Source organism: Uloborus diversus, chromosome 4 (genome assembly GCF_026930045.1).
Source record: "Uloborus diversus isolate 005 chromosome 4, Udiv.v.3.1, whole genome shotgun sequence".
NCBI classification, from domain to species: domain Eukaryota; kingdom Metazoa; phylum Arthropoda; class Arachnida; order Araneae; family Uloboridae; genus Uloborus; species Uloborus diversus.
The window spans coordinates 133,217,982-133,235,233 of NC_072734.1; the positions used below are offsets into that span (position 1 = coordinate 133,217,982).

Sequence of the window (17,252 nt, forward strand, 5' to 3'; positions counted from 1 at the left end):
ATCGATTTAGGTACAGATGGACGTATTGTGTAATGTGCATTATGTTTCTAATGCTTTATATAAAAAAAGCTTTATAAAAAGCATTAGAAACACAGTAAATAGATATACACTGGTGTGCAAAAATTAAGGACAAAGTCGAAAAATTAGCATATCAGCTGAACGAAGAGGCAGGAGCAGACAGAAAGACCAATCAGGAGATTAAGTAAGGTGATGTACGGTAGCACATGCGCAGATATGCAGGCAGACCAGGGTTGGCAAAAACCCGGGTTTTTTTAAAAAAGCCCATGGACCCAGGGTTTTTTGGGTTTTTTTAAATAAAACCCAAAAAAACCCAACTAAAGTTGGGTTTTTTATAAGAAATGTGGGTTTTTTTTTGTCTTTTTTTAGGGAAAATGTGGGGTACTTGTAGAATATTGGAGTGTAAGTATATGGACAAAGTGCAAAAATTGTCTTCGGGTAAAAAAAGCTGGAAAACTAGTTGAAATTCAGCGTTTTCTGGAGAAAAATATAAAAGACGAAAAAACCCAAGAATGGTGAAGTTTCAGATTTTTTAACTTTCATTATTACCAACAGTTAAGGTAAAGTTACTTCTCGAGTGATAAAATCTATTGTACGTTTTTAATTACTACATTTTTTTTTGCATCTTACTTAATACATTTTACTTAAATGTATTTTATTTTGTTATGTAAAACTACTGTAGAACCTCAAGTAGTTTGAATCCCTTTTTACTGAATTCCAGCTTAATCAAGATATTTCTTTGAACTTTATGTTGCATGTTTTTCTATTTCTATGTACAGAGTAAGAAATATTAAACTTTTTCGTAAGATAATGAAAATACTGTACCTGTTCTGTTTTCTGTCGACCGTTTGAAAAATCTGTTTATTTCTAAAAAATATACCTTGTGTTTATTCGAGATTTGTGACGTGTTGGTTAGCAGAAAATAATTCACATGAAAGCCTTTTAACTAGATTAGTTTCCTCTGTACAATTTACAAATATTGAGAAAATCAGACTGACAGGACTTGGTCAATATAATTTGAGTTATTTATTGACCAGTTAAAGAAAAAAGTTAAATACATTTATTTAAAATCTGAAGTATTTTTTTAATGCCGTTAAGAGTTAAGAAGTACTATTCAAGTTCAAAATTCATTTTTTATGTTCATTGTCTGTGGTGAAGAACAAATAAAAAAGAAGTTTAAATTGTAAAAGTATTTAAATTAATTAATTTTTTTAAAAACTTCTCAGAAAATTTAAAAAAACCCAAAAGTGGATTAAATAATGGGTTTTTTTAAATGGGTTTTTTCAAAAAAACCCATTGGGTCCAACCCAATTGGGTCCAATTCAGCCAACCCTGAGGCAGACGTAGTGAGGGAGTGTCTGAGTAGTATAAAGCATGTTGTCGGTGTAAGATTAGTATTTCTGGCAAAGAGATTGCATGCCGTATAGCAGTTAAAATCACACAGAAATGCTGCTTCAGCGAGAAATGGCGAATAATCAATCTGTTAGACGACATCTGGATGCTTTTACCCGAGGTCGAATCATTGGGAAGTTGGAGGAAGGCCGCAGTGTGACAAGTGTGGCTGCATAGTTTGGAATTGCTCACAGCATCGTTTCACGACTTGAGACAATTTCAAACTACAGGAACAGCTATCCGGGGGTTCAGTAGTGGTCGTCTACGAGGAACCACACCCGCAGATGACCGGAATATTGTCTTACAGGCCAGAAGAAACAAGCGGTAGCCAGCGGGAGAAATCGTTAGACATGCGACTGGACGACCGATATTGCGTTTTACCGTGACCAGAAGACTGCACGGTGGTGGTCTACCCATTGGAGAAGGCGTTCTCTGTGGTGCCGAGAACACCGGAATTGGAGAGACACTGAATGGGGACGAGTACTCTTTACAGATGAGAGCAGATTCAGTCTGAGTAGCGATTCTCATAGCATACTCATCTGGAGAGAGCGGGGAAGCCGCAATCATCCCTCGAACATCATTGAAAGGGACTGGTATGGAGGTCGCGGTGTTCTCGTTTGGGGAGGCATCATGCTTGGTAGTCGTACAGACCTTCACATCTTCGACGCAGGTTCAGTCAACGGGACCCGTTATTGTAACGAGATTCTTCTTCCATATGTGCGTCTTTTTAGATGCGCTATGGGTCCGCAGTTCCTTTTCATGGACGACAATGCACCGTGTCATCACACAGTAGCTGCCGAACAGCTCTTAGAGAGTGAGGATATTGAACATATGGATTGGCCGGCACGATCTCCGGATCTCAATATCATCCAGCATGTATGGGATTTTCTAGGCAGACACTTGGCAGCTCATACCTTACCACCAGTAACGATTCGGGAGCTTTGATTGGCGCTGCAAGACGAATGGGCAGCAATGCCTCAACAACTCATTGACACCCTCATTCTCAGCATGGGCAGACGCTGTGAAACCTGCCTAGCAGTTGGGGGAGATCATATCCCCTACTAAAGACCGGATGTTTCTTGCTGGACACCCATCACAGGAATGTTTCGGCCTTCAGTTGCATTGCGCTCGATGCTACTTTTTCAATAAAGCTTCTTTTTATCCCTCTGATTTCTTTTTAGTAAGTGTTGCTTACATTACACATGTCCTTACGTATTGGGGATCTTACGGTATTAAATGTGTTGATTTGGAAAACTTTTGTACAAAGTTATATTGAAAAAACAGTCTTGTCCTTAATTTTTGCACACCAGTGTACATACAGATGGACGTAGTGTGTAATGTGCATTATGGCTAAAATAGTCGTACTATATATTTTCAACCATACTAAATTTTTATCTGTTATTTATATTAAAAATGTAACTATTTATAACATAATGTCTTAAATAGTGATGAACATAATGTATTATATAGCGAGCATTCAGAATCTGAAACATAATTTGAGGGTGACGTAGACTAAAACAAAGAAAACATAAAAAATCAAATCACCCTGTTTCAGAAGGACGGCCATCTCTTATTGATATCTGGTAATTTTGTAGCACTAAAGCTTGGGAAAACATGGTATTCCGGAGAAATAGTAGAAGTTGACCATTTGCTAATCTGAATATAACTAGCCCCCTCATAGCAGAGATCTGAAACTAATTTGATAACCAACACGTTTGTCTTAACATTTAAACTAATAAAATTAGTGTCACTCCTACTACTTTTGGAAATATAATCATTCGAAGTTAGTATGTTGTGGTGTATTTTTTTCACTTATTATTATTTTAAAATTATTTTATTTGTTTATTTATGTATTTTGTTAATTTAATCTTATCACACCCAAATTGTGTTTTGACCATATTTATTTTTAATTTATTACAAAGAAGCAACGTAACTATAAAGCCCATAAACAGCTTTGGGCAGTAAGAGCATCTTTATCTTGAATAGAAAATGTTCATTTTGATATAGGTACAAGTGGATCTATTGTGCATAATATGTTTAGATTATCATACCACTACTCGCCTTTTTTCCGGTCAAATAAATTTATTTATTCCAATCCTTCTTGCCATGCATTTGACCTTTACTTGCAAATGGTCAACTTTTACTATTTCTCCGGGATACCATGTTTTCCCAAGCTTTAGTGCTACAAAATTACCAGATATCAATAAGAGATGACCATCTTTCTGAAAGTGGGTTGATTTGATTTTTTATGTTTTCTTTGTTTTAGTCTATGTCATCCTCAAATTATGTTTCAGATTCGGAATGCTCGCTATATAATACATTATGTTCATCACTATTTAAGACATTATGTTATAAATAGTTGCATTTTTAGTATAAATAACAGATAAAAAATTAGTATGGTTGAAAAAATATAGTACGACTATTTTAGCCATAATGCACATTACACAATAGGTCCATCTGTACCTACATCGATTTACTGTGTTTCTGATGCTTTTTATAAAGTTTTTTTATAAAAAACATTAGAAACGCATTATTTTAGGCGTCACTATTGTAATTTTATAATAAACTTTAAAACAAACCGTGCAAAACGCCATTGGAACTAGAAAAGTCTTTTTTTAAATAACTCCATAACATACTAATTTCGAATGATTATATTTCCGAAAGTAATAGGAGTGACACCGATTTTTTTATTTCATATGTTAGACGAACATGTTGGTTATCAAACTTAATTAGTTTCAGATCTCTGCTGTGAGGGCGAGAGTAGTAGGTAGATTTTAAACATTTGCATTTTTGTGAAATTTAGCACATAAAAGTTCCAATATCTTCTGGCGCCCTTATAGTGACACCAATTTTATTACATATTTTTGATGTATGCAAGTGTAGCTAGGAATTGATGTAAAAACGTTGGTGCCATCATGAAGGCGCTTTGAGAAAATTGGCTTTGAATGTAGTAAAAAAATTCATTTTCGGTCATTTTTAAACGGAGTTTGTGGCCATCGCCCTCGTAGTGACACCGATTTGACAGCTGTAATAGTATCTAAGAAGACCATATAATAGTATAGAATTTAAAAATCCATGTCATTATAGGGACGCTTAAAGCAACAAGAACTTTTAAATCTGCAAATTTGAAAAACACGCAAAAATGTGCCACGCCCCCTAAAATAAAAAAATTAATTCCCCAAAAACGGTAAGGCAGACAATGCTCATATTTTGCACAAACATTACATTCATGATAACGAACAACATTTGCAAAAATAAAGAAAATTAAAAATATCAACAATCACAAATGCCCTAAACTGCCTGATTCTTACAGACAATGGCTCTTAATTTTCTTTAAATAATTAATTAGCATAGAATCACGGAAAACACCATGTCTTTCTCCTCTCTTTTCATTTGACTTTCCCTGAGAAAACTGTTTAATGTGCAGTATCCTACTTCCCCTCCTTTCCCTAAAAGTAAAAAAATTAAAAGGAATATAATTTTATGATAAGAAGACAAAATTAGAAAGACTTCAAAGATGTACTGGGTGTTTGTAAGAATGTTTAATTATATACGTTTGATTCAAATGTAAGAGTTTTTTAATGTTAATACTGAATTTCGCTCTGTTTTTGAAGGTTTGATTCATTAAAGTCGCGCCGCTGATTTTATTAACCACCTATTCAATTATCCGGCGCTCACTATACTAGCATTTTGTGGTTCCGCTTCATTCCTTCTACCAGGAAAATATCTCCAAATTAGACTTCATGTGAAGAGGATGCAATTTTTAATGAGAACTAGTTCATTTCACTTCAAATACATTGTAATTGCTGTGTAAAAAAGTACTTTGATTTTTTTTTGTTGTTGCCCCATAGGTGATCAAGAACTAGCTGCATTCTTGACTGAAGAAATTGAAAATGAGATAAAAGCACAGGCCTCTCCAGACTTACCAAAATTGGGTGATTTTACATGTCAATTATCTGGAGCAGATGTGACCCTGACAAAAAAAATGGATACAGAAACGTAAATATTTTTTTTCTGACTATTGCTGGTATAGAGTGCAATATGACACAAAAGATTTGCTGGGGTCTGTAATGGGACATTCTTGTATCCCAAAATGGACTCTTAGCACAATTAGTGGACAATTTCATGGTATTTTGGACAAATGGTTGAGTTTGTAAATATGCACTTTTTGCTGTAACTACAGTTGGCTCTCCGTTTAACGACTTTCAAGGGATCACAAAAAATCGTCCTTAAGTAGAAAGCGTCCAATACTTTTAACACTATTGTGGACCATCGGGGACCGCGAAAAGCCGTTGTTAAATAGAGAAAGTCGTTACATAGAGAGTCGTTAAACAGAGTTAACTATAAGATAAGATTTAACGTTGTTTTTCTTACTTTAGAGCCAACTATATATAATTGTACTATATACGTGTACTTTGTCACACAGGACCCGTTTATGAACTCACATCCAATATGACAGATAGCAAAATAAAGGCACATAGTGTAGTACAGAATTAATGCACAGAAAGGGAAGTTACAATCAGGAAAATGGGCGGGAATCGAATCCACCTCCTTCGGATTACTATAATGACATGCTAACCAACTGCACTACAGAGGCTTCATCATTTTAATCTAAATTTGTCAGTTGGTTGAATAAACTCTAAATAAAATAATGTGCTAATCGAGCAGTAAATTAAGTAGTTATGGCAAAAAAAAGTCATGTTACGAACTCTACATAAATGTCAAAAATACTGTGAAATGGCCCTAGTACTAAAAATTTTTATTTTAAACAAGAAGTGCAATGCATTTATTTATGCATTTGGGTTTAAGCTACAATGCTTAATATAGGAAAAAAAAGTTTTGGCAAAATGTTAACGAATACAATCAGTCTTGAGCAAAGGAGAGTAAGAAGGGGAATGGTCCAGTTATTCGAGTTTATTAAAATGGAGGACGTTTATGGGGTAAATTTCGGCACAGACAGCAAGACAAAAGTTCTCTGTATTTTAAGCTTTTCAAAACCCAAACTAATCTTGAAATCGGGAAAAACTACTATTTCAACAGGGTTTTTGGGCATTTGGAATAGTTTACCAAAAGCAGCTGTTACTTGCAATGGAATAAATAGTTTTTTAATTCCTTTATTGCTTTTTTCTTAATTTGTAATTTCCATTTTAGTTTACAAAATAAGCATCTTTTGAGTTTTTCACTGGGAATTTCAGAGATGGGTTTCTAATGGCAGAAAATCATTTTCCCCTCTAATAAGTGCATAAACTATTTCTATTTTATTTTTTTAAGCTTGGATCTTGTTTCAAAATTAAATAAACTAAGTAGCTTGACATCTCTCCTTGTAATTTGTTAAGTTTAAATTATTCATAATTTGAGATTCTACTATCTTAAAAGGCTTAATATGTATAACCTGCAGTAAAAGAGAGTCGGAGGCAGGATTGGTATAAAAACCGTTTTTTTTAAACGGGGTTTATTTGGTTTTTATTACCATTTGTTAATAAAACAATTTTATTTTAATTAAATCATGATGATTTTATGCATTGAGAGTTAGGGAATGTTTAATGTTCATATTTGTACCTAATTTCTTTGTAATTAATTAGACAATTAAGTGTAAAATCTTGTAATTTCATTTCCTCAAACTTAGAGATTGCCATAGGAGAATATTGTTTGAAAATTTTTTAACTATTATAAAAAATACAATACATAAGTGGGTTTTGATGTAAATAATCAAAGAAATAATTTACTGTGATATTTCAGACATTATTAATTACAAATAACTATGAATAAATTCTTGCAAATTAATTTCCTCATAATCATAGCTATCTATAGTGCTAGTAAAAAAAATTGCATCACCCTTACATTTTCACAACAATGGGATATGTGAGAAGTTTTGGTCAACCAATTAACGATGAAAGCATGTAAAATTCTGCAAAACATATGAAATAAACATTTAACAGCAGGAATCCGATAATTGTTTACTTTATTTATGGAAATACATGGCCAAAACTGTAACAAGTACAATGTGAAGTGCATCCACGTTGCCAAGTGGACGACAAAAAAGTAAATAGAGGTTTTAATTATAACACTCTTTCTGTTCAAAAATGAACAAAAGTAACATGGAAATGTTTTAGCATCATAATATATAACCTAATATTTTGTTGGTCCGCCTCTAGCTTTAATGACAGCTTGACAACTACGGGGCATTGAACGGATGAGTGATTGAATATATTCTTTACTGAGTTGATAATAGCCACACACGAATTATTGATTCCCGGAGTTTTGCAAGTGATGTTGGCTTATATTTCATCACTTCTACACCCATTCTATTCCAACAATTTTAGATCGAGGCTGTTTCCTGGCCAAGGCAAACTGCTGACCCCATGCTCATTTTTCCATTTCTGAGCCTGCATGTCAGTTTAGAGAAAAAAAAATTACTTAACCTCATGTCAATTTAAGTCTAATGGCAGGATAAAGGTTTTTAAATTGTTACTTACCAGTTTTGCCCTATGGCACGGAGCAGAATCATCCTGGAAAATGACGTTTAGAACTGAAGTAAAGTGATCCCGGATAGTAGGAAGCAATTTCTCCTCCAAAATGCCAATATACACTTGAGCGTTTACTGTTCCTTGCACAAAGTAAAGCCCACCCTCTCTTTGATCAGAAATACATCCCCAAATCATCTGGGATATGGGATGCTTGACTATGTGTTGAATGCAGTTGGGATGATATTCCGCTCCTTTGCGGCGTCTAACTGTGTGCTGTCCTTTGGACCCATGCAGATTGAATTTGGACTCGTCCGAAAACACAACTGATTTCCTCTGATCGACAGTCCACCATGGACCACACTAAGGATTTCGAATAGTTAGCCAGTAAATTAGCCAAATTTCAAAAGTCTTAGCCAGAGACTAACTTTTACTCATTTTAATATATTTTTGTTTGCAGAAATATTTAATCAGAGAGTGAAGTATAACAGTGAAGTTTTTGACAACTTTTTGAGGATAAGGGCAGGGTTCAATCCAGGAATTTTTGCCCATTTTTTAAGAATTTTGTGAGAAAACAAAAATGCAAATTAAGTATAGTTTTACGACAAATCATATTGTTGCCTCATAGCAACAGTAGGATATCTTAAGTGTTATTCCTGGGTTAGATGTCTTACTGTTGCTCTGAGGCGACTATATGTAATTTTTTGAAAAAAACGAAAAAAAAATTCTTTTCCCTTTAGAAAAATAATAATAAATGATACTTTAAGCTTGTTACGAAAGGAGAAAGGATTTAATCGAGCAACAGTATCTAATTTCCCTTGCTTCACATGTGCTTTCTGTTCGAAATTAATAAAATGGCCAAGAAACATGATTAATCATACTAGTACAATAAAAAGGAAAAAAGGGCTAAAAACAACTTAAAGTGATATTTATCATTTTTTAATAAGTTTGAGGGTAGAAATAAAAGCTTTTAATAAAGTAAAGACTGCATTCCTATCTTATTCCGATGTTTTAAGACATCGAACACCAGAATGAAACAATTTCTACTTGGTAGCCATGCTTTGCACTCGATATCCCTATAATCAGCTAGAGGCAAAACATCATCCTTCCTCCGATTCCATACAAAAACGCGTGGGTGCATCTATTCTGCTCAGAGTGGCTAGTTGATCAGAGGATAAAACAACTTTCAGTGACTGCTAGTCTGGGAATTTGTGAAAGGTCCTTTTAGGGGTCTGAATATTGTAAATGGGCCTAATTTTTATCTAGATTGATGTCTGAAAGGAGATTTTTTTTCTATGGAAATTTCAGAGAATTTTCTGTTTGCCAATAAATTCGCCAAATTCAAATTTTTTTCTCCTAGCTTACGATTTTATCGCATTTGGAACATTGGCGAATGCTTAAAGCGGTCCCTGGTCCACCTTTAGCCCAGTCTAGAGGCTGTTTCTTCATTTTTTTGGTTAACAATGGCTTCTTTTGTCATTGACGTGCCACCAAACCCGCACCGCACAGTCGTTTTCGTACAATAGACGTGGATGCATGAACACCCGATTCATTTTCCCATGCTGTTCTAAGGTCTGTGGAAGATGATTGTCTGTTCTAAAGTCCAGATCGTAAATAAATGCATCGAATGTTCAACTGTTTTTTTTTTACTGTTAAAAGGATGATGTAATCTTACGCAATAGCTTGCGTCATGTACCGATGCCAATTCGTGTTATATGATGCAAGAACCGTTAAATATTTCATAATTACTTATAGATGCTAAAAATATTCGGATTTCGCGGGTGATGCAATTTTTTTACCGCCACTGTACTATAGATAAAATATTTAAGTAAAATTAAAATCACGCATTCTTAAACATGGAAAATATTTTGTAGTATCTATAAATGAATCATAAGACTGATGTACATTCTACAACTTTAAAAATAAAAAAAATCAGCACATATTTTGTTTAAAGATTTAAAAAAGATTAACAAATCATGTAATTTATTTACCTAATGTATCAGTGACAACAATTACAGAAACAGGACAAGTAGGTTTTAAGAAAATCATCATGTTTTCCATTGTAGTCAGTATTCCTCAGGTTTAACGCATTTAGGAATTTTTTTTTTTTTTTTTTTGTCAAAGGAAAAAACTCATTTCAATCAAAAGCCTCAGTACAAACTTAATGAAAATACTCTTTTAACATATTTTAATGATGAAGACTTATAATAATTGTTTATTGATTCATCCACCATTCATACATGAGAATTATTTTATTATATTGGGATCAAAAAAGTTCTTTGAGAGGTAAGAATTTGGCATTATTATTATAATTTTTTTTCTTTTTTTTTTATAAGAGCACAGAGTTGCATGAATGTTTTCTGTTTTCATAATTTTATACAATTTCTTTTCTTGTCCTCACTGCATTGTCTATAGGGGATGCAAAAAGTGTTCATGTATAAGCACAATTCTATGCCTACTAAGTTCTTATATTTTTTAGTTTTTTTTTTCCTCTTGTCATTTAAATATTCTAGTGTTAAGATATTTTTACACTATGTATCACTTTAATGGTACATAATGTATCTCAATAAATATAATCATGCAAATTAGGTAGCATATGAGATTTTGGTTGAAATATACTTTTTGAGCTACTTTGAAATGCAAAAGACTGAAAAATAATAAAAATTATAAAAGAGCTACTGAGATTTTTTTGCATGTAATTTAAAAAAAACTTAGTTGGTCTGCCTTGTATATTTATGTACCTAATAGGAAAGCTATATAGATTTTAAAAAAGGAAAATAATAATAATAATAAAAACTATTTAGGAAACCTGCATTACCTTTAAAAATAAAGGTTTCTAAATTTATTAAGTCTGTAATTTATCTATAAAGCTTTGCTAGTTACTTTGCATCAATTAGATTTTGTTCTTTGAAATAATAAGTAAAATTTAGGAAAACATTTGGGGGGAAACAATGAAATTTAAAGAAGAAAAAACATTTTTGTAAAAAACCCCATGGTTTAAAAAAAAAAAAACACTAGCTTTAAACTAACATGGTTTAAACCGAGCAACCCTGGTCTGGGGGACATGATTCAGTTGTTTAAACTTATCAAAATGAAAAATGTTAATGGGTTGAATTTTTGCTTTGAATGCAGGATGAGGTGCCATTGTTTTAAGCTATTCAAATCTCAGACTAATCTGGAAATTAGAAAAAATTACTTCTTAAGGTTTTTTGGGCATTTGGATCAGCTTACCGAAAGAGTTGGTAATGAGCAAAGGGGGTGGATATGTTTAAGTGGGTCATTGATCTTCATTAAGGACTAATAAACTAGCTAGGACCAGCCTAGCTGGACCCAGAGCCTGTTGCTAGTCATCACATTTGCATTTGTACTTAGTTTATTCATTTGAAAAAGAATGTCAATGTGTAGATGTTAGTCGTTCGGGAAATGTTTCTTTCATTTTACTTAAGAATGTGGGGAGTATTTCAGATTTTTTATGAAATTGAATACTTAAAAATAACTAAGAGCATTTAAAAATAAAAAAATAGCTTCAAAATTTCTAATGAAATTTTTGATATATAGTATTAATTACTAATTATTAAAGTTTATCCAATTATTGATTTTTATTGATCAATAATTGATGCTTATGGAGCTGCTCCAAAAGCATTTATGTCTATTCTAGAATTGCAACTTTTCCGGTACAAAAGGTACTAAAAGGATCACTGTAACTAGCAGTGGCATACTACTTTCTTTACTGACAATCAAGTTCTTCATAATGTTATATACTTCAGTGTCTTGGGTTTCTTCTTATGTAAATTTTTTCAAAAAAAAAAAAAAAAAACAATTGACTTGTCATTTTTTTTTCTTCAAATTTAAATTTTCAAACGTAATTTTTATTATTTTCAACAATTTTTTGTTTTGCATCAGAAGTTTAAAGCTTCAAAAAGAAAAAAAAAAGAAACTTGCAAATGGCTTTGGTTTGTTGTGTCAGAATTCTACTGTATTTTTTATGAACATATTAAATTTTCTGTACGTAAAAATATATTTATTATATGTAATGTTTTGTAAGATTTTTCTGCAAAATTAAATTCAAATGCTTATATAATTGCTTTTTTCCAAAACTTTTTTTTTTCTTTTTTAATGTCACTCTGAAATTTGAGGGGGGGGGGGGGGACCTATGTAACACAGTTCATGTTTTTTTGTTTTTTTTTAATATAATAATGTTAATTTTTGTTGGAAATTAGCATAATCATCAAAGCAAATGTGAATAATTCAGTGGATGCTGAAGATGAAGATGTGGTTGATACAAATGAAGCTAAAGAACCAGAGCCAAGTGAAGTAAGAATTTATTAAACTGTGCAAATTTGGTAATTTGATTTAAAAAGAGTTTCCCTTCTGTCACACTTGATATAAGGAACTATAATTTGTATGTTAAATATATTGCTTACAGAAAACTTAGTTTTGCAAGCTCCATTTCTTATTTTAGAGGTGGAAAATCTCCCTAGTGTAATAATTTTTGATATCAGATACATCTTGATACAAAAAGGCAGAAATCATCTGAAAGAAAAAAATATTTTAATTAAAAGTTTAAAAGTAACAATTTTTTTATTGGATTACCTAAAGATTTACTCAAAAGTCAACTCTAAATGTTTGCCATTTAGAAGACAAATTACTAGTGTTTTAAAATAAAACATGACTTTTTTCTGAAAAAATGCTACAAATCATTGGTGTTAACAAATAAAAAAATATCTCCATTCAACGTTCTTGAAAAGTCCCTTTTAATTTTCTTCAAAATTTTTCTCTCATATAATGGATTAATGCATTATTATGACATAAATACTATTACATTTTTTGGAGGGAGATTTATTTTCTGCTTCGGGCAACTATTTTTGAGACTTTTTAAAGAGGCTACTAAATTGACTTTTCATTATTGGAACTCAGTGGCATTAAAAATTGAAAATATTCATGTATAACAACGATAGAAAATACAGCACATTTCATGTCATAATGTAAAAAAAAGAAAAAGTGAACACATTTTAGTTGATTTATCCCAATTTTAGCAGTCTTTAGTTAAATTATGAAACATTGACCAAAGTTCTATTTTTAAACATTATCCTGCATTTTACTTGCAATATTTAACATTAGCATTTTATGTTATAAGCACAGTTGAACCCCGCTCACACACAACTAACAGGACCATGTTAACTAGATTTCAATTTATTCTAGAAATTATCAAGTGCTTGTTAACTCACAGGACCAAATAAGTATTTGGTGTAAAGCAGTATTTTACGTTAAGCGATTCCGCGTTAACAAGTTTCGACTGTGGTATCACATTTAATTAGTAGCATCAATGTATCTTAAAGACAGTGGGGGATTAACCATGTCAAAATTTCGAGGGACACTACTTTCAACATAGGGGCCTCAAAGGGGGATCATAATACCTGTTTCTCAAACTCTTTTATTTCAAAAGTAATGAACTATGCAACCAAAACCGCTCTCCCAAATACAATGTGATGGATCCCCAAACCTGTAAATGTGCTAACTGCTTACAGACCATTTTTTAAATCCTTTAACACATGTTTTTAACTGCTGAAAAAAATTCGTTGCTGGGCTAACTTGCTTGTATGATTGAAATGTTAATTTATAGAATAAATCATTTGAATATTTTTTCATTTAATTCTTGGGAAAAAAATATTGCTTCATGTTTTTAATGTAGTACTATGCAATATTAAAAATTAATATTGTGTACTTTCAGATGAAATCAAAACCAGAATTTACAGTTGAAATTCAAAAGGGCAAAAAAATTCTGTCTTTCCTGTGCACTTATTCACATGCCATGCCTGATGAGGATCCTAATGAAGCTTACAGTAAGAACGAATTCTATAACTATCTTTTTATTATTTTTGTATTTTAAAAGTGAATACAAGAAGAATTAAATGATAAGAATAAAAGAAAGAGTAAGCCAAATCTGTTTTCATTGAGTGAAAACTAGTAGTTAGTCAAACAAAATTTTTTTAAAACTTTTTTTTCATCCATTGTTTTATTTATCATATGCCAGTGGTTCGACTGTTATGTCATGAGGCTATGTGCTCTCCAATATTTTTCCACAATGAAATTACAGCAAGATAGTGCAGGGCATTCATCTATGTGGGTAGCAGTCATATCTTGTCCGCTTAAACATAAAATGCACACAGGCGAGTCAACAGTATTCAAACATGCCCATTTAAAAGTCTAAAAACCTAAAGCTTAACGCTAAGAGGTAGGGTAGTGAGGAGAAAACTCGAAAAGTGGTAAATGCAGCTACACAAGGAGCACCAAGAACATAATTGAGGCAGTGAGAAGCAAAGGGATGTTACATTTTCCAAGTTTTGAGTATAACGTGTTTAAAGTTGCGGTCCTAGGTAGTCTTTTATTGAAAAGTTTTTAAATCAGGTTGTACAGCCAGCTAATACCAGGGTTACTAGAATCCTCTCTTGCCCCAAAACAGAAGAGAGGTTCACTTACCTTTTGCATACTGGTTATCTCCAAATTTTCAACTTAGGCACTTGCATACCTCTGCTTCTCGCTGCCTCAGTTTGAACAGGTGGCAAGACCACTCCATGGCATAGCACAAGAGTGTGCAACTGCTGTATGGAAAGAATGTAGTATTTCATCCATTGTGAAACTAAAACAACAGTGTTATGAAAATGATTTTTTGGTTTGTTTGTAGCTAATTTTGTTTGCTTTTATTCCCCTAGTCTTCAAATTTTTATGTAGTTACTCGAAGCTCATAGTATTTATGAATACCTCCCAGAAACTGCTGTCGCCATTTTTTCTTCAAGACAGAGTTTGAGCGGAGTTCATAAATTCTATAGCAAAAAAAAATTAAAATTTGGGGGGGGGGGAGCTTTTGCAAAATGCTAAAATGTAGAAGATTAATGAATATGATTACATATCTTTCTAAATGTTCTCTACAAAAAAAAAAATCTGTTAAATGGAGAAAAATACCTAATTTAGTGTAAGATGATGAACTGAATTCAAATATGTAAATAGTTTTTCTCTTTCACTCACAGATTATTCGTAACATTAGGCTGAAGGTTGAAAGACATGCACGTACTCACATGCAATATGAATGCTAAAATAAAGATCAAGAACTTAGCTATTATTCATCTTTTTCTGTTTTGGCATCAGGAGCATCCCTCCTAAGTGTCAAGCATTAATCAGCAGGAATTTATTCAATTTGGACAATAAGGGGGGGGGGGCTTTCAACGATGCGTTTGTTTAGCTTTTCGTCAATAACACGGAGCAGTTCTGATTTTAAGTATTCAAATTCTTATTCAGTACCAGTGTTACAAAGTCTTGAAAAGTTTTTGAAAAGGCCTAATTTAATATGAAAGGCCAGTAGAATCACAAGTCTAGTCTTTTTTTTTTAATTGCCATTGCTGTTCCATTTGCAGTGGGGAAAACAGCATTGCATAAAACCCAAGCAGTTAATCAAGTTGGTTTAATTTAATTTTAGGCCAGGAATAACTGTTCCATGATATGTGCTGTACTAAATTTTATCTGATAAAAACTTAAAATCGCCACATGTTTCCTTCATTTTGACTGAATATGCTAGTGATACTGAAGGCAAGGTGTTTCAATCATGCCGTGGTATAGCTTGTAAGCTATTTTTGGAAGAGTTAATACCAAGTCTCATCTGTTTGACATTAAAATGCGAACATATCCATTACAGAATCAATTCTATTACAGCATACTAAAGCATTTTCCTTATAGTAAAAATCTATAAGTTCTTTGTTTGCATTGAAATGTAAAAACACAGAAAATGATTCAATTCAGGTACTGTTTGTCACGAAAATGGGTGCCATTAAGTCAAACCAGCATGTTATCACTGCAGTACCAGCCAACCTGACTATCTATCTCTACATTTCTTGTCTTTATGACTAGACTAGCAGTACCCCCACAGAGATGCCCGTGTTAAAAATTTAATGGAAGTCCGTTGAATTAAAAAAATTGACGCCCCCTCTCCCTCTGATGTGAAAAGATCGTTTTTCTTTGTATAAAATGCGTACACACCTTTTCCAAAAAAAAAAACTATTTAAGTTTCTTTGGAATTTAAAACTTTTCGTCAAATCATTATATTATATTTACAGTTGCTTCAAAACTCTATTTAGCGAGTGAAGTGGTTTTTACTGCAATTTAAAATATTTTGCCAAATAAACAAAAAAAAGACATCAAATAATATCTTTCAAATGTAAAAATAAATACACAGCTCTATTGTTTATCGCCAAACTTGCCCAGCAACCACGCTATCATAATCCATCCGTGTACGGAAAAAAAAAACATCCCGTGCAGCATTCAAAAATCATCATCAGAAAAAAAGAAAATGTCATACATTTCACTCGGATAAAAACAAATCAAAAGTTTCTTTTCTTTCAAAACAATGAATTTCATTAACGGTTGCCTTAAAACAATAATCTTAAACTGAACTGCTCAGTGCCTAACGTACCACGCGACCGGAACTCAGCCCTTTAGCAAGTGAAGGGAAGTTTTTTCTTTGGCAATAATAAATATTTCGCCAAACAAACAAAAAGGTATAAAATCACATTAACAGTAGCTTTCAAATCTTTATATATTAAGAGCTGTGTTGCCCGGCTTTGCCCGGTCTACCTTGAAAACAAAGATTGTGTCAAGTGACATATATTCAACAATTAATTAAAAGAATAACTTAATAACTTAAATTTAAAAAAAACACCTTACAAATTACCTTTCCAAACAATGACGACATATATTAAAATACTTTTAAGAAATTAAAATGTGAAAGATGGATTTTAAAAGCGTAACCATGGAAACGCGAAAATAAAATGGTTGAAAACCTGAATCAAAATGACATATTTCAAAAGTGATTTTAAAACGCTTGTAACTTTTTTTCCTTTAAAGATAGAAGCTAATTTTTTCGACCAAAGGTCGAGAGAGATCTGGAATAAAAAGTCTCGCTTTTTCCAATGCTGACAAAAAGAAAACTGTGAGACAATTCCTTCACTTTTTATTGATAGATTTAATGAAGAAAGTAGTGCCTAAATTTCAGCTAAGCCTTAAAAAGTTCGAGCTGAAAACGCAAATTACTCCCACCGTAATTAAGTTAGAGCATTGAAATGAATTGTTTAGAACGCAGAAAATTCTACTCTTTTTAACGATACATAATATTAATATGTGCAAGTAATTTTTTACTCCTTTAATAGCCAATAATAGGCAATTTACGTGAAATTTGGACCTAAATTTGAATAAAAAAAAGAACTATTTATTGGATTTTTTCGAATTATAGCCTACGTTACTCAGTAAAAAAGCATCTTTCATATAGTGAAAGAATTTTTCAAATAGGTGCAGTGGTTCCGAAGATTACCTCGAACATAAAAACACTCG

At 32.5% G+C, this 17,252-nt stretch overlaps 1 protein-coding gene across 1 annotated transcript in view; it reads left to right on the top strand.

Annotated features, from left to right (window-relative positions):
• Positions 1-17,252, top strand: part of LOC129221483 (complement component 1 Q subcomponent-binding protein, mitochondrial-like) — a 30,132-nt gene that overhangs the window by 3,691 nt on the left and 9,189 nt on the right. The window contains exons 2-4 of the mRNA XM_054855962.1: positions 5,262-5,409; positions 12,095-12,188; positions 13,606-13,717. Of these exons, the coding sequence (XP_054711937.1) occupies positions 5,262-5,409; positions 12,095-12,188; positions 13,606-13,717 (354 nt within the window). The remainder of the gene's footprint in view (positions 1-5,261; positions 5,410-12,094; positions 12,189-13,605; positions 13,718-17,252) is intronic.